The sequence below is a fragment of the Garra rufa genome, chromosome 10 (genome assembly GCF_049309525.1).
Source record: "Garra rufa chromosome 10, GarRuf1.0, whole genome shotgun sequence".
In the NCBI taxonomy this organism is placed as follows: domain Eukaryota; kingdom Metazoa; phylum Chordata; class Actinopteri; order Cypriniformes; family Cyprinidae; genus Garra; species Garra rufa.
The window spans coordinates 22261490-22285266 of record NC_133370.1 but is presented as its reverse complement, the minus strand read 5'-3'; the positions used below and the strand labels follow the sequence as shown (position 1 = coordinate 22285266).

General features: G+C 37.3%; 2 protein-coding genes across 4 annotated transcripts in view; one reads left to right on the top strand and one right to left on the bottom strand.

Moving 5' to 3' along the window:
• cacnb2b (calcium channel, voltage-dependent, beta 2b) overlaps window positions 1–8147 on the top strand; it is a 58493-nt gene extending 50346 nt beyond the window's left edge. For 2 of the 3 annotated variants that reach the window (XM_073849647.1, XM_073849648.1), the window contains exon 13: window positions 3139–8147. In XM_073849647.1, coding sequence (XP_073705748.1) covers window positions 3139–3840 — 702 coding nt within the window. In that variant the 3' untranslated portion in view covers window positions 3841–8147. Of the gene's footprint in view, window positions 1–2323; window positions 2373–3138 lie in introns of all 3 variants that reach the window. The other variant, XM_073849649.1, reaches the window with a different exon arrangement.
• A 534-nt stretch (window positions 8148–8681) lies between these two features.
• The window catches only part of mrc1b (mannose receptor, C type 1b), a 26107-nt gene continuing 11011 nt past the window's right edge, over window positions 8682–23777 (bottom strand). The window contains exons 11-31 of the mRNA XM_073849646.1: window positions 20604–20752; window positions 20317–20516; window positions 17433–17554; window positions 17151–17223; window positions 16898–17051; window positions 16746–16781; window positions 16489–16655; window positions 16321–16382; window positions 16149–16249; window positions 15294–15436; window positions 14967–15069; window positions 14584–14723; window positions 14430–14474; window positions 14241–14340; window positions 13903–14132; window positions 13561–13726; window positions 11198–11353; window positions 11001–11114; window positions 10687–10875; window positions 10226–10258; window positions 8682–9257 (exon numbers count right to left, since the gene is read on the bottom strand). Of these exons, the coding sequence (XP_073705747.1) occupies window positions 9043–9257; window positions 10226–10258; window positions 10687–10875; window positions 11001–11114; window positions 11198–11353; window positions 13561–13726; window positions 13903–14132; window positions 14241–14340; window positions 14430–14474; window positions 14584–14723; window positions 14967–15069; window positions 15294–15436; window positions 16149–16249; window positions 16321–16382; window positions 16489–16655; window positions 16746–16781; window positions 16898–17051; window positions 17151–17223; window positions 17433–17554; window positions 20317–20516; window positions 20604–20752 (2698 nt within the window). The 3' untranslated portion in view covers window positions 8682–9042. The remainder of the gene's footprint in view (window positions 9258–10225; window positions 10259–10686; window positions 10876–11000; window positions 11115–11197; window positions 11354–13560; window positions 13727–13902; window positions 14133–14240; window positions 14341–14429; window positions 14475–14583; window positions 14724–14966; window positions 15070–15293; window positions 15437–16148; window positions 16250–16320; window positions 16383–16488; window positions 16656–16745; window positions 16782–16897; window positions 17052–17150; window positions 17224–17432; window positions 17555–20316; window positions 20517–20603; window positions 20753–23777) is intronic.

Below are 23777 nucleotides of genomic sequence, written 5' to 3'. Positions count from 1 at the left end.
CTTGTTTATTTAAAACTGCACTATTTTAAACCTAGCCAAAAAGCCACGTGTTGACTGTGAAACACAGTAGACTGCATTTATATGCATTTATGGTACATTTCCGTGTCAATCCATGTTCATTTTTACAGCGAACAATGCGCTGTCACTTTAATTCAGCGCATGCAGCGCAGCAAAAACAGACTCTGTGCCGAAAGGATCGCTCCACTGCTACAAACGCACCGCTTCTGGAACGCACTACCGGACAGCAACCGCGTGCAGTGTGAACGATCTAATCCGTTAACATGGGTGCCGAAAAAAATACGCAACGCATACGCACTGCAGACAAAGTACGTGTGAAACAGGTGTCAGCGTCGGGCGCGGAAACAGTCTTTTGGCAGAGTTTGCACATGACTGTCTTCTGCTCCGTGTCGGAGCTCTTGAAGCCAAAATGCAACAAAATCACTGACGTACCCTCACGTGTCGGTAAAAGTACGTCTTGTCTGCTGCCTGCGTAGCAGTTTCAGTTTGTTGTTGCGACTCCGGGCATTCATCTTCAACCTCTTGCGTCTCCATCTTTAGGCTAAGCACTCACGAGTTAAAGCATGTCGCACTCGCAACAACGTAAAGCGTCACGTCGCACAAGACGGAATTTCTTTGTGAAAAAGTTCGTTTTTATTCTTGATTATCACTTATAGGGTAGAGTATGCATTGCACAGCAACAAGACACTATCATACATTTGTCATAGCCTATTTAATGCAATATTTTCTTTAGTAATTGATAAAATTAGGTTAGAGACGATAGAAACGATAGAAGAGAAATAGGACGATAGACACTTTTCTATCGTCCCCACGATATATATCGTCATATCGCCCAGCACTATTTAGATGTGTGTTTTCTGACACTCACTAGGTTAATTTGTCCAAAGACAGTAAACATACACACTATTCACTTTATTCTTTAACACGCTATAGGGAAATAATGAAAGAAATAACACTACCTGATCTCATGACGAAAACGTACCTGTGGTAACTTTTTCGCAAGATGCGAAATACATACCAATAAGTACATATAACTGTAGTTTCCAACAGAAATGAACACTAGAGGCGGTGAAACACTGAGCCCTTATAATCATTTTCATACACTTGTTATGATCCGGACATAACAAGCTTGCTCGGTAACTCGAATGGAATTGGCCTTAGGATGCAGAATCCATGGGTACGAATCCTGTGAAAAATATGACTCATGATGAAAGAGCTGAAAAACAAGAGATCAAAAAACAAGCTAAAACGGCATGTTTGTGATTGTGTTTTTACATCACATTTGCTTTTGATCATATTATCAGGTAGGTTTAGATGTAGTGCAGATGGTACGTTATTTTAAAACGTCACAAGCATTAGAGTTATAATGCCACTAAAGGGACATTTCAAGTCAGAACTACGGTGACACGTACAAAACCAACATCACATAAAACATACCATATGTTCGTTCATCTGTTCCGGGGGGAAAAAACAAGCACTCTTTTTTCACCTAGTGGCATGTCACATCAAATAAATCAAGAAATGTATTTGCGGTTTGCAAAAATGTTTCCACAGGTACGTTTTCGTCATGAGATCAGGTTGGAATAACAATGTGCAGATGGTAAATACATAATACATTAAAATAATATGGTAAGACACACCAGTTTGCAATATCAAGCAGCAAACAAGCTGTTTTGTACAGCTAAAAAAGCCAGACCCATAACATTTACAAGGAGCTGCGCCTGCTCTCTCTGAAAAAAAGGTGGATAGTTCAAAGGTTTGTAGTTGGTAAGAATTGTATTTGTTTTTGAATAAGCCTCTTAACAAATGTCTAATGTTTTTTTAAATGTAAAAGAATAAAAATAATAATTTAAAAAAGTATTACTCACCTCAAACCTTTGAACAGTAATATACGTATATTCATAAAATCGTAAAAAGTTCATACACAGTGTTATTTTCATTCATATTTCATATCTTTTTTTGTAATAACTCCTTTTAGTCTTATTTTATTTGCTATCATTTATGTTTCCTAAATACAAACAATTAAATAACAGTTTGACACTTTTTTCACATAATTTGACAACTTCTCTGAATTTTAGTATTATTTTCTCATTAATGTCTCATATACCTTTAGTTTAACACACATTCTAACAAATTGTATTAGTTTTTCTTTAGTTGTGTTCTTTTGTGAACGTCCTAAATGATGACTGCTTTGAAACATCCGCAGGCTACATAAAAAAAGTCTGAAATTTTGCTTAGTGTTGACATTCTGTGACATTTTCAATTTCCTCCCCACCTCTTACTAAACGTTCTTGGACATTTAAAGAAGTCTTGAGCTTTAAGGACCTTCGCTGAGTGAGACGGTGGTCTCCGAGGTAAAAATGCCTATAGTGTCAATACCTACTAGTTTGTACCACTTCTTAGTATCCATAGTATTAGTAATAGCCTTTTTTAGGTGGTGTAAGTAAAGTTTATAATAGGGCAGAAGTGCCACTTTTGTAGTTTAGTGTCTTTAGCACAAGACTAAACAAGCAATTGTGTTTTTTTTATTATTATTATTAGATTCTACATGAGGGTTCATTTAGGAATTTGTGAGCTACATATTTCAATAATGACTTGTCGGTGGTGATATCTAAATAATAATAATAGTGTGATTTGCTTGTTTCGTTTTCTGATTGGTGGAGATGTTTCATGGGTAATGTAGTTTTTACCTGGATGTTTGCAGGTAAACATGATAATTAAAAAATAAGAAATAATTTAAGTATTATGACTTAAAAAAAAGCATATTCCATTAATTAATGTTAATGAATTAACCTGTAGCTCACAGTAGGTCTGTGTTTAAAGGGATAGTTCGCTAAAAAATGAAAATTCTGTCATTAATTATTCACCCTTATGTCGTTTCAAACCTGTAAGACCTCCGTTCATCCTTGGAACAGAAATTAAGATATTTTTGATGAAGCAACTGACACATTCAAGGCCCAGAAAGGTAGTAAGAACATTGAACATTGTTAAAATAGTCCATGTGACATCAGTGGCTCAACCATAGTTTTATTAAGCTATGAGAATACTTTTTGTACGCAAAGAAAACAACAATAACGACTTTATTCAATAATTTCTTCATGTCATGTATCCCGTATACAGGACGAACAGAAAAGCAAGAAGACGGCCGCCACCAAGAGAAAAGGATCTCAAGAGCACCAGCAGGAGCATCCGCCCCAGGCTCAGGAGACGAGAGAGGAGGAGGAAGAGGAAGAAGAGGAAGTGCAGGAGGAGGCCGAGGAGGAGGAGAGGCTCCTTCGTAGCGAGCCAAAGAGACACAGCCATCATCATCACCACCACCATCACCACCACCACCGCTCCAGCACCAGCCGACCAACAGAGCCCCACAACAAACACCAGCACCACGTGCGCCACCAGCAGCCTGCCGACATGGAGCTGCTCCCTGCTAAAGACACTTCGTACGTGGAGTCCCGGAGCAGGCGTGCGCTCCCGGTCGAGGGCGACCCGGACCAAACCGAGGTCTACCACAATAGGACTACAACTCAAAGGGACCATAACCACCACCATCACAATCATCACCACCGACATCACCACCACCGGCGCGGGACCACGGACGTTCAACCGGATTATTCCCACCACGGGCAGCAGGACTACGAGCTGGAGCACAATGAGCACAACAGGCAACAGAGACAGTCGAGCCAGCTGCGCTCACACAAACAATCGCACCACTATGCTCAATCGCACCACAATCACTATCACTACCAGGGACGAGAGCGGGACAGGGAGAGGGACAGGTGCGTAGAGACGGAGGAGTGGACTGAAGACATGTACATTCATCGCTGAGGTGGACGTTGTTTTAATGCTGCTATGTGAAATGCTGGCTACCGTGTACTCAGGACAACATGGTTTCTGTTTTTTTTATCAGTTCTGCTTCATTATTTCCCTTCTCTGGTCGACATATAATTTCCTTGATTTAGATTTTTCATTCATATAATTCTGTGTTCCTCTGGCTTTATATTTGTCTCTTGGTATCAGGGCCATGACTACTGCATTTTTAAACGTTTTCAGCACAGTGTTCCTTTCAATCCTGAGTATGTGGTTACATCTTTGCTTGTTACTGTCCCTGTTTTATGAAATGTACATATGCAAACTGGTCATGTCTCATACTGCTATGCTCTTACTCATCTTATTTATAGCCACTGGCACTGAGAAAGATAAGTTTTCTGTTTGTTTTATTATTATTTTATGTCTTTTGTGGAACATGCTGCTACACTAGTGGTAGATATGGAAATATTACAAATATAATAAGGGACTAGCCACTTCAGATATATTACTTATGCATTCACAGGGTGCTCCTATTGGCTGCATGAAATTTAGGCAAACTAAAGATCCCTTTAGTGGTTATCTTGGGCTTTTCACCTTAAGGATTGGAACGGTTGTCTTTTATTTGTTACCAGCATCCAAACAATGACTGTGTAGTCTAGTCATTTTGTAGAAATTTTATCCACCTTATTTTTAACGTAAGAGTGCTGCCATTTGTGATTGAAATGTGCAAGGCTTCCGGTGTCATTCGCTTTCAGTTATTTTATCTTTTATGCTGCTTGATATTGCAAACTGGTATTTATTATATTATTTTAATTTGTTATCATACGTGCAGTGATTTGTAATACAAAGAAATTGTAGTTTTAAATAATTATTAGTTATTTACCAATTTCGACTAATGAATCAGAAATCTCACACTGCTAAAAAAAAATAAGGTGAATATTTTGGATGTTAAAACATTTTCTCTTTTGCTCGTTTAAAAACAAAAAAACAAAAAGAAATTTAAGGTTAATGTAACTGAAAAGTATAATCGTTGTGGTTATTTGTTTGACCTTCTCAACTGGGGCTGACAGGTTTTCACAACAAAACCCCGCCCATTTGCTACTCAAAACTAGCCCAACAGAATGTTTTCACGATGCGCCATCAATCAGCCATATTGGCCAGACTGAGCGTAAACAATGCCACTGAAGTGAACAAACCTGCATATTTTGCTGATTATCGCTGGTGAAAATGGTCAATTACTGTCATGTTTTGGCTGTACAATCGGTCGGACCGGGAAAAAAACATTTGGAGTACTTTAGACTGCCAAAAGTTATAAGTCAAACTGTCTGAGGAACAAAAGGCATTTGTGGTTGGCCAAACTGAACCAGACTTTGAACACTGATTTCCAGAGCAAGAATCTTGACAACATTTGTGTCCGTTCTTATAATTTCCAGTCAGGTAGGTGAAATATTAGGCTAATATCTTAATAAATACTGTTTGTACGTATCTTTACCTTTTACTTTAGTTACGTTAATCAAAATATTTCGCACTTTCATGCTTACTAAGTTCTTTATAGAGCAGGTTCCACACGTTTTTTTTCCGTGGTTTATATGGCATAAATAAGCAAAACAACATTTTCAGTAGTACATTAACCGTGCAATCCATGCTGTTGTTTACTTGCGAGTATTTCCAGTATGGCTGTATCTGGCTAACTGACCAAACCATGGTGAAAGTGCAAACCCTCTATTGCGTTTCGATGGGGGGTCCAGTGGTAAAAATTGCGTTTCGGGGGATAAAATACATGTTTTTTGGCGGGGTTCACCTGTTAAAATTAGCATTCCAGGGGATAAATATCACGTTATTGCAAACCCGCAGACTTGGCAACGCTGATCTTCAGAGTTGCCAGGTTTTCACGAGACCAGCACAATTGCTACTCAAAACTATCCCAATGGCATTTTGAGGGGGGTCCCCCAGTAAAAATCGCGTTCCGGGGGGTAAAAATACACGTTTTTTGGATGGGTTTCCCTGGTACAGTTCGCATTCCAGGGGATAAATATAACGTTATTGGGGTCATTTCTACCCTCGGCAACAATTACGCAGTTAAACCGCGGACTTGGCAACACCTGACAGCAACCGTGGCTCAACCAATGAAGTAGGATTAGGGACAGGACTATGCATTTTTCTGCCCAATGGCAGATGGGGAAGTGTTGAAGACGCCTGTCTGAAAAGTCGTCAATTTTGTTCGACTTGATGCAGCACTGCGCAGAACGATCAGTTTATCACATCAAAGTACTGCGAGAGTGATTCAAAAGCATATGGAGCCGTCTGCACTGTTATTGCTCTCGCAGTACTTTGATGTCATACACCAGGGGTCACCAAACTTGGTCCTAGAGGGCTAGTGTCCTGCAGAGTTTATTTCCAGTTTGCCTCAACACACCTGCCTGGACGTTTTAAGTATACCTAGTAAGATTAGCTGGTTCAGGTGTGTTTGATTAGGGATGGAGTTTAACTCTGCAGGACACTGGCCCTCCAGGACTAAGTCTGATGACCCCTGTCATACATGAATCGGTCTGCGCCACTTCAAGTCGAACACATCTGTTTTTCTGTATAATTCTAATTTGTGGCATTACTAAGAGCAATTACAGTTGAGGTCAAAAGTTTACATACACCTTGCAGAATCTACAAAATGTTCATTATTTTACCAAAATAAGAGGGACAATACAAAATGCATGTTATTGTTTATTTAGTACTGACCTGAATAAGATATTTCACCAAAAAAGCATAAATATACACATTTATATATAGTCTACAAGAGAAAATAATAGTTGAATTTATAAAAATGACCCCGTTCAAACATTAACATACGCCCCATGTTCGTAAGAAAAAAACGCCAGGTCCCACAAATTCTTTGGTTTTTCAGCGTTTTTGTGTATTTGAATGCTTTCAACAATGATTGTATGATTTTGAGATCCATCTTTTCACACTGAGGACAACTGAGGGACTCATATGCAACTATTACAGAGGTGCAAACACTCACTGATGCTCCAGAAGGAAAAACAATGCATTAAGAGCAGGGGGTGTAAACTTTTAAACAGAATGAAGATGTGTACATTTTTCTTATTTTGCCTAAATATCATATTTTTTCATTTAGTGCTGCCCTTCAGAAGCTACAGAAGATACTTACATGTTTTCCAGAAGACAAAAGTTAAATTTACTCTTATCTTCAAATTCAAAAAGTTATCACCCCCAGCTCTTAATGCATTGTTTCCTTCTAAAGCAAGGTGTGTGTGTGTGTGTGTGTGTGTGTGTGTGTGTGTGTGTGTGTGTGTGTGTGTGTGTGTGTGTGTGTGTGTGTGTGTGTGTGTGTGTGTGTGTGTGTGTGTGTGTGTGTAAACTTTTGACCTCAACTGTACAAACTTCGGTTTTAAAGTCAGTGTTCATGAATTACTGTTTGCAACCCTGTTCCAAAATCTGACACATCTCAGAGGAACACAGAATATTTAGTGAAAGCAGAATTTTTATTTTCATATTTAAATTCTAGTTGACTTTAATATATACAACATACACAAGTGTTTAGTTTGGTCTGGTTTTGTAGATTGTCTCACAAAAATCAATTCAGATTTGTTTCAGTAAATTTCATACAAACGATCATTTATTTCAATACAAAGACTTTTACATACATAGTCAAGTACTGTCAAATCAACTCCGGAGCCATACTATGTTATTTGCTCATGCAAAATTCTTTCAAATGGACATTTTTAATATTTATGAACATAGTTTCATTGTGTTCCATATTTATTATATATACAATGTGATCATTAATGCTGCATGTATTTATGATTTTCAAGATGTTTGTTTAAATATATACAGTATGTATGTCAAATAGATATATTTTCTCCTTAATCGTTATTTTCATCTTCACAAAGTAAAAAGGCACACTCAAATGTCCTGAGATAAGTACAATGATTCAGAAAATACCTATTTTATTACAGCATGGTCAAAGATTTATTTCCAGTTCTGTTAAAAATGAAAAGGTGGCAATGAAATTATAAGCACTCTGATCTGTTCATATTCTTAATGCATCTGGAACCATGTCGTTTATTTACACTTGATACCTTTATGTTTCCTGAGTACTCTATGCATTAGTTTGTGACGACACTATAGCTTGAAAATTGTTTCTATGCATTTGTATATACCTCATAAATGCCTTTGTAGATACTGGATTGATAAAACTGAGTACAGATACTGCTGCACTGTAACATAGATGTCCTTCTGTATTCAGTTGGTCTGACTGTATATTGTCTTTGAAATGTTCTCCTAAACAAATAATGCACACAGATTTACCATTTGATGTTTTCACGTATTGTTTTCCCAAATGTGGCTCTCAGTGTATTGTGGTAACACTTTACAGTAAAATTAAATCTGTTAACGTTAGTAAATACTTCTAAAGCATTTATTCATTTTTGTTAATGTCAATTTCAACTTTTGATTTTAATAATGTAAATGTATCTGGTAATACTATTTTTATTTATTTTTTTAATTGCTGAAAATAACAATGAACAATTGTATTTTTATTACCTAAGATTAACGAATAATAATAAATACTGTTAGAAATGTATTGTTTACTGTTAGTTAATGCAACTTATGACTAATTAACTAATAGGACTGTATTGTAAAGTGTTACCAATACTCTTTGTGATCACAGATTCAGTATAAATATAAACTAAGTACTGTTCTGGCCATTTCAGCTGACCTTTATACATCATCTTATCCTGTTTTTTGGCACTGCACCTCAAAAGATGACAGTTTTTTCATGCTTAAACAGCACTGCGTAGTTGGCGTGCAATTGGTGGTTTGCTCAAAAACATATACCCAAAATATCAAAGTTTAACTATTTATTTAGAAACAGTTCTTGTTCAACTTATTCAAAAACTTTTTAAAAACTCAAAAGACAGTCTGAAAAATCCTTAAAAAAACTTTACAGAAAAATATACAGAATAATGGCAATGCCATGTTAAACCAGCTTCCGGATGATTCTTTTGAATATTTGATTCTGAACTGTATAATTAACAACTGATTTCTACATAGCTACTTTTCTTATTACATAAAATATTTCCTTCCCAAATCATTATTTATTTTAACAAACCTGATGAGCCCTGTCATTTTTTTTTTTTTTAAGATAGCAATTGGCTGAGCGTCTCTTACATATATACAAGTAGTGGGACATTATAAAGCACATTTCTACTCAGTGATCTCAATGTTGCCAATCAATGATTTGTTATCTTTACTATCTGAATGAGCAGCATCTCTGTTATTATACATGGGATTTTCAAATGTAGGCAATAACTGTCTTTTTGAATTTCTGTAGTACATGAAAGCTAAAACTCCCAATATGCCGATCACTGCGAGACTGAAGAACACAGCCAAACCCGTATTGATCTTGTGGGGTTCGGGACCTATGAAGAAATCAGAGATAAAAATAATAAGAGAAACTCTAGTGAGAAACTGTGATAAACACATTATATTAAAATGCAGTTTTTGAAATTAATAGTTTTTTTTTTTTTAAGAATTCTCTTCTGCTCACCAAACCTGCATTTGTTTGATCCAAAGTACAGCAAAAACAGTACAATTTTGAAATATTTTTACTATTTAAAATAAGTTTTCTATTTGAATATATTTTTAAATCTAATTTATTTCTGTGGTCATTAGTTGTCACTATTTAAAACAGTTGAATACAATTTTTTTAGGATTCGTTGATGAATAGAAAGATCCAAAGATCAGCATTTATCTGAAACAAAAAGCTTTTGTAACATTATACACCAAACCATTCAACAGCTTGGAGTCTTTTTTGGGAAAGAAATTTGAAAAACAAATACTTTTAAGCATTAAATTGATCAAAAGTGATGTTACAAAAGATTTCTATTTCAGATAAATGCTGTTCTTCTGAACTTTCTATTCATCGAGGAAACTTGAAAATTTTACTTAGCTGTTTTAAACATAATAATAATAATAATAATAATAATAAATGTTTTTTTGAGCAGCAAATCAGAATATTCAAATGTTTTCCAAAAGATTATGCGCTGGAGTAATAATGCTAAAATTTCAGCTTTGAAATCACAGGAATAAATGACATTTTAAAATATATTCAAAAATAGAAAACCAGTATTTTAAATAGTAAAAATATATTTCAAAATGTTACTGTTTTTACTGTACTTTGGATCAAATAAATGCAGGCTTGTTGAGCTGAAGAAACTTTTAAAAACATTTAAAAACTTTTGACTGGTAGGGTATGCTGTTAAACATTTCACAATTAGTCCGTTTTATAGTAGACAGGTTGCTGTTTTTTGCAACAAAATTTGATTTTGAAATATAACTTGACAAAAAAAGTGCAAGCAAAGGCATTAGGAATAAATCAAATTATTACCTTCTTGTGGAGCCTTAATGGTTGGAATTATTTCTGCAATAAAAAACAGAATTAAAAAAAATCTGGTCTTTTTTAAAACAAACAATTTTATAACAACTATCTTTATCACTCTAAACATTCATAATAACTCTCAGTAGATGTTTTTTTTTTTTCTACCCTAAAATCTATTTCTGAATATAGGGCAAATTCCCCAAATATGTGGACCTGCTGTTATTTGAGAAGAAAATATTTGTATGAAATGTGAGCGTCGAAAGTAGAAGGAAGAATGGCATCTTCATACTTGTATTTAAAATATATTATAGGGTATTTAAGGTCTTTTCAGGAAGATTTAAACTAAATGAAACAATTTTAGCTAATAATTTATTATAGAGTCATTTGGAGGAATGAAATTCCGGTTTGAATTAGGTGTTTAAAACCAGCATAGACAAGCATAATCCTGTTTCTCTGAGAACAATACCTACCTTTGGAGGTTTTGCAGATAAATGACATGGCAGAGAAATCACAATGTTGTTTTTTCCATTTTTTAGATTTGGAAGAAATTAATGCACAGTCAGGATTCCAAGAATAGTCTTGAAGTTCTTCTTCATAATCGGGCACACCTGCCCAGTTTGTGTAATCTACCACACTATTGTCTGACCATAACCAGTGTCCTGTGAAGGTAAATAACCCAGGGTGAGTACATATGCAGCCAACTCTTCAATTCATTCATTATCAAACTCTGGAAACTGTTGAACAAAATAGATTCCTGTATGTAAAAGTATATTTGGTGCATTACCTTTCTGAGTGTGGAAAAGTCCAATCCAAAAGTCTTTGTAACTTTCAAGGAGCATAATGTTTCTCTCTATAAACTTCTGTTCTTCTTCATCCTTAATGCTGACAAGAGATGCTCCTGAAAACCAAAGTGCAAACTTTGTTACTCTTTTGTTCTTTGCACCTGAGTAAACAGCTTTCTAAATCAATTTATATCCTCACCCCATGTCATACAGAGTCTAGACGCTCTGCTCCATGATTTCGAGTCTGTCACAAAAGCATAGCAACTGTCTTTGAAAGGTATCCATCTCAATGGACTTTCATCATCTTCGTCTGGGCAGTGCCCAGGGAGCTGTGCTGGAACGGTCGGGGGAATGTCTGTGGAGAACACAGAAATAGTGTTAACCAAGTATTATCCATTCAGTGTGTGTATTCAGACTATAGGCCAGAATTACTAAACAGGGCAAATTGGCGTTAGAGCACAGTTCCAAAAAAGCGCTGATGGGAGGGGAAAATTCTGCTTGTGGTTTACTGACAATGCGCACATTAAACAAAACAGGCACAGTCCGTTTATTTCCATAATGATAGTGCAATCTACCAAGAGCATCGCAAATTACCGCCTGCTTTAAGACTTTTTTGGGCGTTAAATAATGAAGAAAAATACCAGTGATTTGACGAGCGCAAGCATTAGTAAATTGTGTTGCATGATTCATTTAAATACTCTCCTCCCATAAATTTTGCGTCTAAAAGGGAAACAGTCCCAAATTTTAATTGTAGGTTTATTTGAACAGTGAAAGACAGAATGAACAGAAAAAACACATTTCAAAAAAAGTTGATTCAAAAAAACTTGATTTGCTTTTTGAGTGAAATAATTATTTGACCCCTTCACAAAACATGACTTAGTTTTTGGTGGCAAAACCAAAATTACAGAGGTCAGAGGTTTTTTTGTAGTTGGCCACCAGGTTTGCACAGTTTAGGAGGGATTTTGTCTCACTCCTCCTTGCAGATCCTCTCCAGATCCTCTCCGGGGCTGAGGTTTGGCAACTCCACAGATTTTCTATGGGATTAATGTGCTTCTTCTTGAGCCACTCCTTTGTTGCCTTGGCCGTGTGTTTTGGGTCATTATCATGCTGGAACACCCATTCATGATCCATTTTCAATGGTTCTCACCCAAGATTTGATGGTACATGGCCCCGTCCACCGTCCCTTTGATGGGGTGCAGTTGTCCTGTCCCCTTAGCAAAAAACACTCCCAAAGCATAATGTTTCCACCTCCATGTTTGACGGTGGTGACAGTGTTCTTGGGGTCATAGACAGCATTCCTCCTCCTCCAAACACGGCAAGTTGAGTTGATGCCAAAGAGCTTGATTTTGGTTTCATCTGACCACAACACTTCCACCAAGTTCTCCTCTCAATCATTCAGATGTTCATTGGCGACCTTCAGACAGACCTGTTCATGTGCTTTCTTGACCAGTGGGACCTTGCGGGCACTGCAGGATATCAGTCCTTCATGGCGAAGTGTGTTACCAATTGTTTTCTTGGTGACTATGGCCCCAGCTGCCTTGAGATCATTGACAAGGTCCTCCCGTGTAGTTCTGGGCCGATTCCTCACCGTTCTCATGATCACTGAAACTCCACGAGGTGAGATCTTGCATGGAGCCCCAGACCGAGGTAGATTGACAGCTATTTTGTTATTTTTGTTTCTTCCATTTGCTAATAATCGCACCGACTGTTGTCACCTTCTCACCTAGCTGCTAGGCGATCGTCTTGTAGCTCATTCCAGCCTTGTGATGGTGTACAATCTTGTCCCTGATGTCCTTGGACAGCTCTTTGTTCTTGGCCATGATGGAGAGTTTGCAATCAGACTGATTGCTTCTGTAGACAGGTTTCTTTTATACAGGTAACAAGCTTATTACCTGTATAAAAGACACCTGGGAGCCAGAAATCTTGCTGATTGATAGGGGATCAAATACGCATTTCACTCATTAAAAAGCAAATCAATTTACAACTTTTTTGAAATGCGTTTTTCTGGATTTGTTTGTTGTTATTCTGTTGATCACTGTTAAAATAAACCTACCATTAAAATCATAAAATACAAAACGTGGCAAACATACAAAATCAGCAGGGGATCAAATAGTTTTTTCCCCTCACTGTAAGATATGGCTTCATATGTGAGTAACAGAATCACTTACTGAACTGATTTGTTCACAACACAGAGAGAACTTACCAGCAAATTTTAAACCAAACTGAATGGCTGTTTATAAACAATTAAATACTGTTTTACTTCCTTTCTTTATGACAAGTGTGTGTCATTCTCAATTCCCCCCACTACACCCACTGCATGCTATAGGGGGTCTGTTAAAACTCAATGGGCTCAGGGGAGGTGAGAGAGACACGGACTCGCACTGTAACCTTACCTGCTGGTATAGTGCTTATATACTTTTTAATGTTATATTTTGTAATATTGGTGTTTTATTTTTGTACTACTAATATTTTTTTTCTCATCTAATATTTTGAGGAGACACTGCCTCCCTTGCCTCCTTGAAGGGAAATGCCTGATCATTATTTGCTGTATTTGTATCTCACCTGTTGTTTGCTCACAGACACTGTAGTAGGTTTGATTGCAGGAAGTTGTTTTCCATTCTCCGTCTACGTCTATGTATGCACAAGGTCGGTTGGGCCGTGGTTCAGAAGATGCCCATTTCTCCATAGTCATTGGCCAGTTATTAGCCCAAAGAAAATATCCGTTTGTCTGTTGAATGCAAATATGCAATTTGTAGATTATTTGTAACTTTTATGGCAGTTTTAAGTTGACAGCCCTAGTAATCATTCACTTTCGCTGCCTGTACAATCTGCCAAACATCTCCTATTGTTTGGCTGAGAACAAACTCCTATTAATTCCTATAATTGCAATGCTTTGATTTTTACCTGTGCACTGCGGAGGCCGATCCACATGGGCTGTTTGGCCCTATAGACCTGCACCTCAAGATAAGCTTGTGAAATCAAATCCCGAATGCTGGCCAGATGAGCTCCCTCTGCCTCACAGCGCCGGTTTGCTTCACTCCACGTTAGGTTCTCTTGAATCACTTTGAAAGATGAATTTCCAAGCTTGACAAAGGTTTTAGGAACTTCAGTTGGCACTGAGGCAATACCAGGATCTAAACATGTGAAAAATGACACAACGGAAGCAAAAAATGTCGAACGGTTAAAGCTGTCTCAGCCTTGTTCAATCTCACTGCAAGTATACAGTGCTCAGCTAAACTCACCAACATCACGACTGCAGATAAAACCTTGAGTAGAATTACAGTCGCTTGCCACCCACTTGCCAAAATCAGCGCTTGAATCCATGCCCATAAAAACGCATTCCTTTTTGAAAAACAAACACTTTGTTGAAGCCACTACTTTTATAACAAAAAATAATACTATTGAGTTTTAATCTCAGTTTATCTACGCACCTCTTCAGATGAATAGTAATATTTTGTCCAATAGTGCGAATACCACTGTGAATGAAAAAAAATAAATAATTAACTATATAAAAAGTCCATAGTCGTACCAAAACATGTTTAGGTTAAATGTGGAATTTGTTTTAAACACTTTAAATGTCCATACATGAGTTTGAGGTTCTCCTTTGGCCCACTCTGTGAACATTACTTTACTCCCATCTGTCCACTTAAACCTCCCGTTTGCCAAATTGCTGAATCCAATCCAGAAGTTTGTGGTTTTATCTCTAATCAGCGTGCTTAAAAAGGCTGGAGCAAATAGGATGTAATAAATAAAACATGCAGTGTATGATAATGATGAAATCAAAGAACATAGCTAAAAAATATATTTCTTATCAAAATACAGCAGTTCTATATTTTAGCATAACATCACATTTTAATCTATCCATGAATAAAGATAACAATGCTACATTTTTAGAACAACATTTGCATATGATTTGATTTTCAAATCATTTTGAGCAGTGCTGAAATCTCTTATCACAAAGCTTTTACCTTGTTGTTGTCTACTCAAAACAGACGCCAGATCTCCACCAACTTCTCTGCAGTATTCTCTCGCTTCTGTCCATTTTTTCGCGTCTTCCCTAATGATGTAACACTATAATGTATTATAGAAATGACCATTATTCAGTTTCTTCTAAACATTAATTGACATAAATACAGACCATGACAAGATATTTCACAAATGTTACATTGGATAATCTATTATAGCAGTGAACTATAGAACAGTCTGAGGGAAAATTGTATAATCACACTGACATATAAACTTACATAAACAATTCTAAATGTAAAACTGTAATTTTAAAAGATGTTTATAATTACTTTTCCTTCAAAGTTTTTCCAATCAGGAGCACAGCCTCCTTTTGGCCCTAGTGTAGGGGCCACTGTGGTGTTCAATGAAGGTGACTGACTTCGCTTACAAACAAAATTATATTCATCACCACAGTTAATAGTTTCCCAGAGTCCTGTAACAGTCAGAATGATTTTTGTTTTATGTAATCAAACATTTCAACAGTGATTTTATCATACATAAACATTTTCTCCACCAAATTTATCAACTACCTGATGTCGTGACGGAAACGTACTTGTGGGAACTTATCATTTCACTGCAGTTTCCAACAGAAATGAACACTAGAGGCAGTAAAACAGAGCACTTGTAATCGTTTTCATACACAGTTATGATTAAAGCTCCATATGTTTTGCTTTCTAGACGTAACAAGCTTGCTCGGTAGCTCAGCCAAAATTCAATTGGATTTAGGATGCGAAATCCTTGGGTAAGAATCCTGTGAAAAACTTAACTTACGATGAAAGAGCTAAAAGATGTGAGATTGAAAAACAAGCTAAAACGTATGCTTGAGATTGCGTTTTAACGTCACATTCGCTTTTGTTCCTACTATCAGGTAGGTTGAGATGCACCACTTAGTGAAGTTATAGCACCACTTAGCGGACAAAAAAAACGTCACACAAAACGTACCATATGTACATTCATCTGTTCCAGGGAAAAAAATGAACACTCTTTTACCGCCACTCAGTGGACATTTTACACTTAACATGTCACGAAACGTACGTGCTGTTACTTATTTTGCATCTTAAGAAAACGTTCCCACAGGTGCGTTTTCGTCATGAGATCAGGTTGCCAATATCCACCATATTCATAGATCAGAAGATATGATGTACCTTGAGATGTAGTCATCTTCACACATCTTTCCTCACTGTTTTTAAAAGCAGGCTGATTTGTTTCCCAAGCTTGAAACACTACTGGGGACCCATCCATCCACCTTTATAGATACAAAATTTGTATTAGGTTTTTTTTTTTAAGGCAACAAAGAATGCTGCTTGCAGCACTTACTGGTAAGTCCCATCCAGATCAACTGTTAAACCAATGGTTAACTCATTATGCCACATTTTAGCCTGCAACACAGAAAAAAAGCCCCTCAACTGAGTCAGTAAATTAAATATAAAACATATTCAAAATAACAAATGATACAAAGCTAAAAATTTAACTTAGCTTTCATACCTGATGCCAAAGGAACACCCGTTCGTTCTCATCATTGATAACCGCAAGATCGCCGTGTGATTTCTTACAGAATGCCCGAGAATCCTGGACAGCAAGTGCTGTGTACCGAGACACGTAGTACTGGCTACCTTTGAATTGAATCCAGCCATCCTCTGTTTCATTATAATCTTAAATAAAAAGAAATGCATGTTTTGAATTTGAGTTCCTCTTTTACCCCATCAGTGTAACAAAAAAACTAAGTATACTGTAAGACGTACATGGATCTGTCATATTTAACTCCTTTGGTGTTACTCCTAAAGAAAAAGCATAGCAGTTAGATGTCATGTATTCAATTAAAAATGAAAAACATAATTTTCTTTTTCCTCCAGTGATGGTAGAATTAGGCTTTTGTCAGATTGACATATTGTACCTTTTCGGATCTGACAAAACCAGTCCTTTCTGTCCTGACAGTTGACATCATTCCATCCTCCTTCACTGTCCCAAATGGAAATTCTCATTTCGACACAATTTTCAATATTGTTCAAATTGTTTGGTTCATCAGTAGTCCAGCTTTGATAGGATGACTAAAAGAGAGCAGATTTTGAAAAAGCATAATGAAATCAAATGTCAATTCTATTTAGCAGTTATTGTGTATTGTGTAAAAAAATTATTTGTGAACTCACCGGAGAACCATCACTCCAAACAAAACCCACAGTGGGATCGTACATTCTATAACCAATCCATGCTGGATACACTCTACAAGCAAAACCACATCGTTTCTTATTAGTTTATACATTCATCTTTTTCAATCATGTGACTTTTCTGCTCATTCACCGTATTTGTCAGAGTTAATCAAAGCAATGGCATGAAATACACAAAAGAAAAAGATGAAGAAGGTTAGTGGCTTATTTGTGGGTAATTATTGTGGATAATGATAATGTGGGTAAAGGAATGATAGATATTACCCTCTGTTTTTCCAAGGAATATCAGCCTCATGATGGATGCTCAGGAGATCACCGCCAAGCTCACGACAGAAGTCAAGAGCTTCATCCCAAGTCTTCATTTGGTTCGTAGGTACATTAAAATACTGCCAGAAAAAGGAAGAAATCCGTTTTTATGATTTTAAATAAAATTTTACCCAGAAGTCAGCATGAAAATTACCCTGGAAATCCAGAGGTCTCGCGAGAGCACAATTTGAATTGTTTTTGCAAGACACTCTGGCATCGAGCAATAGGCTCGTTTGAGATGCGCCTAGCCTCGCCTGAAATGTAGGCGAGAGTAGGCGGCTACAGTGAAAGGAGGAGTGAAATAAGCGCAGTCAAGACGGACAGTTCTGGGGTCCGTTCTTCGTACCTCGCTAACTAAGTTAGCTGGATTTGATTGTTGACGATTTGGCATGATCTTGAAGAAATCACAGGTTCCAAAAAATATTTGGCAGCACAACTGTTGATATTATCCAACATCCAATTGATCATTCTAATAATAAATCAGCATATTAGAATGATTCCTGAAGGATCATGTGACACTTAAGACTGGAGTAACAGCTGATAAAAATTCACCTTTTCATCACAGGAATAAATTCTATTTTAATGTATGTTAAAAAAAAAATATATATATATAAACAACATTATTTTATATTGTAAAAACAATTTGCAATATTAATGTTTTTTCTGTATTTTTAATCAAATAAATGCAGTCTTGATGAGCATAAGAGACTTCTTTAAAGACTATTACAAGTCTTACTGACCCCAAACTTTTGAACGGTAGTGTATAAAAAAATAAAAATATAAATAAAATAACATACCAAGAAAAAAACATGTAACATGGGCAGCATTAACACATTTAATTTGTTCACTACTTTTTGCCAGCCCTCTCTCCTTGTTTTTCCAGCCTTTGCAGTGTTCCCTTGCGTTTTGATTAAACTCTGAAACTCCTGAAATCCCTCAATCAAGAGTTCTTGCTCTGCTGCAGAAAAATACTGAACGCTCTCCTTCGTCATGTTCGCCGACCAATCAAAGAGTTGCCGATCAATGTTTCTACTATCGATACGTACGAGCCATAGCCTAGAATCTAGACGCGCCCCTAGCGGCAGCAAATTACATTTGCTTCCAAAGGCAGTCTAGTAACTCTCCGTTCACTTGAGATTTCCAAAAATCCAAAATCGACCGGGCCAATCACGAGTCGGTGGGCGGGTTTAACATGATGACGACTGACCTGCGACCATAAGTTCCGTCAGACGTTAGGTGCGTTCGACTTCATGCGGCGCCGAAAGAAATCGGCTGCCGCCTTACAAAAGCATTCTGATAAGATAATTTGTCCGACTTTGAAAAAGTACCGTGAGAGCAAAACGAGAGCAGTCGCAGAGGTCAGGCGCTGCAGCTGCTTAAAATCGGCTGCGAAAGCCTTGATGACGACACACTTTATTCTCATTGGTCAGATTATGTGACGACAAGCACGACGTGTGCTGCGTGTTTTTTCTTAAATAAGTTCCTGTATGGAATCAATCTTTATATCGAATATCTAATATTCAAACAAAACATTATTGATGAAAATGAAGATTAGGCGATATGGTAAATATATATTCTTGTTGTATAAGAGTAAAGTTTGGGGGGAAAAAACTGGTCAACCAGAGGCCGTTTTTTTAATGGATGCTGTGAGAGGCTTCACTACACTGAATAAACTGCTTATATTTGTAAAAAATGTCCTATAGCTAACTACAAAACCAAGATGCAAATTATAAACGTCATATTGCATTACATTAAAGTAACTCACATACTTGATATGATCAACAAAAAAAAGCAAAACGATTGTAGCCTATAGAATAAATGATAGGGTAATTTTTTTTTCTTTTATTTATTTATCTTATGTAGTTTCATTTCTTCTTTTTCTTTATTCCTTTTTCTGTGTATGTTTGGAATACAGTTTCATCCTCTATAAGTGTCCGACTTGACTGCCATCTCTTTACTCCTCCCCCGACTGCAAGCGGCTGCTCTCGCCAGCCGGCGGCAGGCTAGTGTAGTGCATCTCGAACGCACCTTTTATCTCGATGCGGTGCGGACGCGCCCGGAAAAAACGAGCGCGTCGCACCGCGTGCGCGTCGCGACCACGTCGCTTCCAATATGCGCGCGCAAGCCGCGCGTCTCCATTTGAAATAACGAACTTGCGCGCGCAAAAGACGCTTCATGTGAACGGCCCCTTACGGTGCGTTCACACTACAGCGTCAAATCCACGCTCAGTGCCGCTAGCAACGCTACAACGCCACTGCTTTGGGGAGTGTCTAATTTAGGGCTGACACACCTCTGAAAAACAATGTTCACACCCTATTTATGTTCCATTGTCTTCTTTTAACGGCGGTTCGAAAACTAAACTGTAGCATATAATGAAAACATGCAAAGTACATTTACTTTTGCTTGACTTTTTCAATAATATGTGATTTCAGCTCAGTAATCAACCAGTTTCAGAAACACGCGTCATAGTCTTTCCTTGCCAACTTCTCACACCGATTGGTTGTCGCCGGCGTTTTGCGCTCGAAATTTGCATAAAGTTGAGGAATGCCCAACCTTTTGACGCTGTCAACTGCTCTCAACGCTTTCTCTGCGCCGCTTCCAATCCCAAAATGCACCACGCGACCGTTTACGCGCAACTTCCATGTGAATGAATTGAAAATGCTCGCTTCGCCCCGCTCGCTACGTGCCAGTGTGAACGCACCGTTAGAGTTTCAAATGCATGCTTGGTGCCGCCCCTCGAGTTAGCCAGTTTTCATTGCTCGATCCCAGACCCTTAATCTTAATAGATTAGGGTCTTGTTTTTTCTAGGCTACATGAAAATAGCTTAAAAAGACCATTTTACCTTGGAACAAAAGTCTTTAGATACAAGTGGCGTCCAGTCTTCGGGACAGCCTAAAGCAGATGTGGTTGGTGCGGCTGGAGTTGTGACTAGTCCATCAGCTCTCTGCTTGCAAATGTATTTTTCTTTATTTGAGCAGCTGAGCACATCCCATAGCCCAGCTACAAGTCCAGTTGTCATTGCAACACAGCCTTGTTGTCTTCCTGTGTTTTTTTTTTTTTTTTAAGAAAAAGACTGTAATACTGTAATTATGAGAAACATAATTATTTTATAGACACTAAGTACAGTACCTGGCATCCCAGTGTTGAAATGAGTATATGGGACATGTTTAGTGTTGGTCCATTCAAACGTGTGCAGATCCCTCAGATTTGACAATCCGATCCAGAAGTACTTCTCTGGTCGCATTCCAACTAGACTAACAAGGAATGCATTTTCTACTCTAAAGGGGGAAAAACAAACAGATTAAGTATTTTGTAAGGCAGAAAATGACATGGAAAGGTTTTTTTAAAGTATGCAATATTGACTACTAGCGGTCAAAATGGGTACCACAGTCCAAATTTAAAATATTATTTCTCTCGACGCTCATGCTGGTTCTCACGGTGCGTTCACACTGGCACGTAGCGAGTGGGGCGAAGCGAGCGTTTTCAATTCATTCATGTGGAAGTTGAGCGTAAACGGTCGCATGGTGCATTTTGGGATTGGAAGCAGCGCGGAGAAAGCGTTGAGAGCGGCTGAGAGCGTCAAAAGGTCGGGCATTCCTCAACTTTATGCAAATTTCGAGCGCAAAACGCCGGCGACAACCAATCACTGTGAAGAGTAGGCAAGGCAAGATTATGACGCGTGTTTCTGAAACTGGTTGATTACTGAGCTGAAATCACATATTATTGAAAAAGTCAAGCAAAAGTAAATGTACTTTGCATGTTTTCATTATATGCTACAGTTTAGTTTTCGAACCGCCGTTAAAAGAAGACAATGGAACATAAATAGGGTGTGAACATTGTTTTTCAGAGGTGTGTCAGCCCTAAATTAGACACTCCCCAAAGCAGTGGCGTTGTAGCGTTGCCAGCGACACTGAGTATGGCAAGCCAAGAGGGTCAGAATTACGCTATAGATGAATCGCGTTTACATACAAAACGCCGTTAAATACGGCGTTTTAAATAATATTGGCGCCGCAAAATACGCCGTTTTGATTACAAACGCCGTAAAAAACGCGCGAAAATACGTCAATGACGCCGTATTTGACGGCGTTTTAGTGTGCAAGAAAAGCGCCGTTTTTTTACGCCGTTCATTTTTACGCCGTTTTGGTTGCGCAATGCGCGCGTCACTTGCGGCGCTTTGCTTTTAGTATAATGAGTCACACCCATTGATTTCCACAGCCAGTAAAATTGAACGGTTCTCATCCAATCAAGGATGAACAGAAACAGACCAGACCAATTCAGCACAGATCATTTGTGGTAATCCAATTTGCATTAGTTATTTGCCGTTAAATAAGCAGAAAAATCCAGTTTGCTTTAAAATGAACAGAAGAAGCTTAATTTTACGCTGCAATCGAACATTAAATGATAGCACTTGCCAGCTAACAGAATACTGCTTTAAGGTAAAACAGAAGCAAAACTCGAGAGCTTGTTGATTTGAATGTGAAAACTTGTCATGTTAATATTTGTATATATAAGTTGAAATTTGAACTCGCAGCTCTGATTTGAGAAGCTGAATATGCCGATTTGCACACACAGACAAGAATCAAAACACTCCTGTTTTGAATTTGCAGTTGCAAATTAATAGCTACAATTCTGCAAAATGACATCCAACAAAATGATAGACACAAGTGTGTACGACACATTTACTTTCGCACTTTACTTCAGTTTTACTCTACAACCTCAAGTCGGCACTTGCATCAGTTATTAGTAAAAAACTGGAAACAATTTTCATTGAATATCCTTAACTTTTAGGGAACTTTGCATTGCATTCATCTTGTCATTCCATTATAATCTGCTAAACAAATAATGCAACATCTTCCATATGTATGTCCTATTGCATATTGCAGAGTAATATCGCTGTACCAGAACCACTGAGAAAGAGTTGTGACATGCTTTGATCTCGTGCCATACAGTCACGTAGTTCATGGAGCTCTGAATAGTTAAAAAAAAAAAAACTCGCGCTGTGAATGTATTTGAATAAGATTAACCAGGACAGACGTTTGACTGTGTTTGCAGCAATTTCTAGTAATTATAATGTGCATTGATTTTGGTTCTAAATAAAATGCGCAATAATTTTGATGGCCATTTAAAATTATTATTTTTTTAATATGCCTATTCCAGTGCAAAGAGGCAAATTAGAGGCATTTAGTGGCTAGAAAGATAATATTCATATGTAATGCCATGTTTTAACCACTAGATGCCCTTATGGCTTTTTAATGAGCTCTAGTTGCTGAAAACAGTATTGAATTTCTTCAATTCAAACTTCAAATTCAAAACACGGGTCTTTTGATCATTGTCTTCGCCATTTTGCTGCTGCGAGTTCAAATTTCAACTTACAAATACGAATATTATAATGGCAAGTTTTCACATTCAAATCAACAAGCTCTTGAGTTTTGCTATTGTTTTACCTTCATAATACTGGACTCGATGTGCATCCGTTAACTTTAGTAAGGTCAGGATTGCTTTTAATCTTTCTTAGTTTCTTACTTTCAAATTCATGCTTATTCTGGCATTATGAAATAAAATAGGCCTACTATAAATACTATAGTAGCCTATTTATAATAAACTATAGTAAATTGTAGTGTACTACATAATATTTACAACACTTTGTTAATCGGTGTTGGGAGTAACGCATTACAAAAGTAATATATTAGGCCTACTTTTTGCTGTAATATAACACATTACTAATACTAATACAGTTTGGGTAATAATATTACTTGTTACAATCTCAGTCACGCAAGTTACAAATACATATTTGAACTCAAAATTAATTTGTGAATTAAATAAAGTCCACGAGTAAAATAGTTTGTCTTCCTGTTGCTGGAATTCGATGGTTGAGATAACTGCAGAGACGGATTCTACATTTGTGAGATGGACGCACTCCCGTAATGGAGAAATAGCACGAGTAACTCCTGGAAACACCTGGACTGCTGCCACTAACACTAAACTAACGAAGAGAACTGCGGAGTCGGAGAAGAGAAAAAATGCGGCTGACGACCACAGACAATCAACAAAAATTATGCTAAAAATGACAAAATTTGTTTTTATTAAATCGTAGTCTGTATATAAAACTACGCGAAATATCTAACTTGAATAGCCAAATTAATAAAGATGCCAATTAAACCTTTGTAATTTATATAGTAGGCTACTAGACACAATTTTCTATGAAATACATAGACCTACTACGGAGCCCCTAAGGGGACGTCAGAGTAAAAAAAATCTAAAGTTTAGTTTCATGTGCTCACTTGAAACTTTCATGTGCTCACG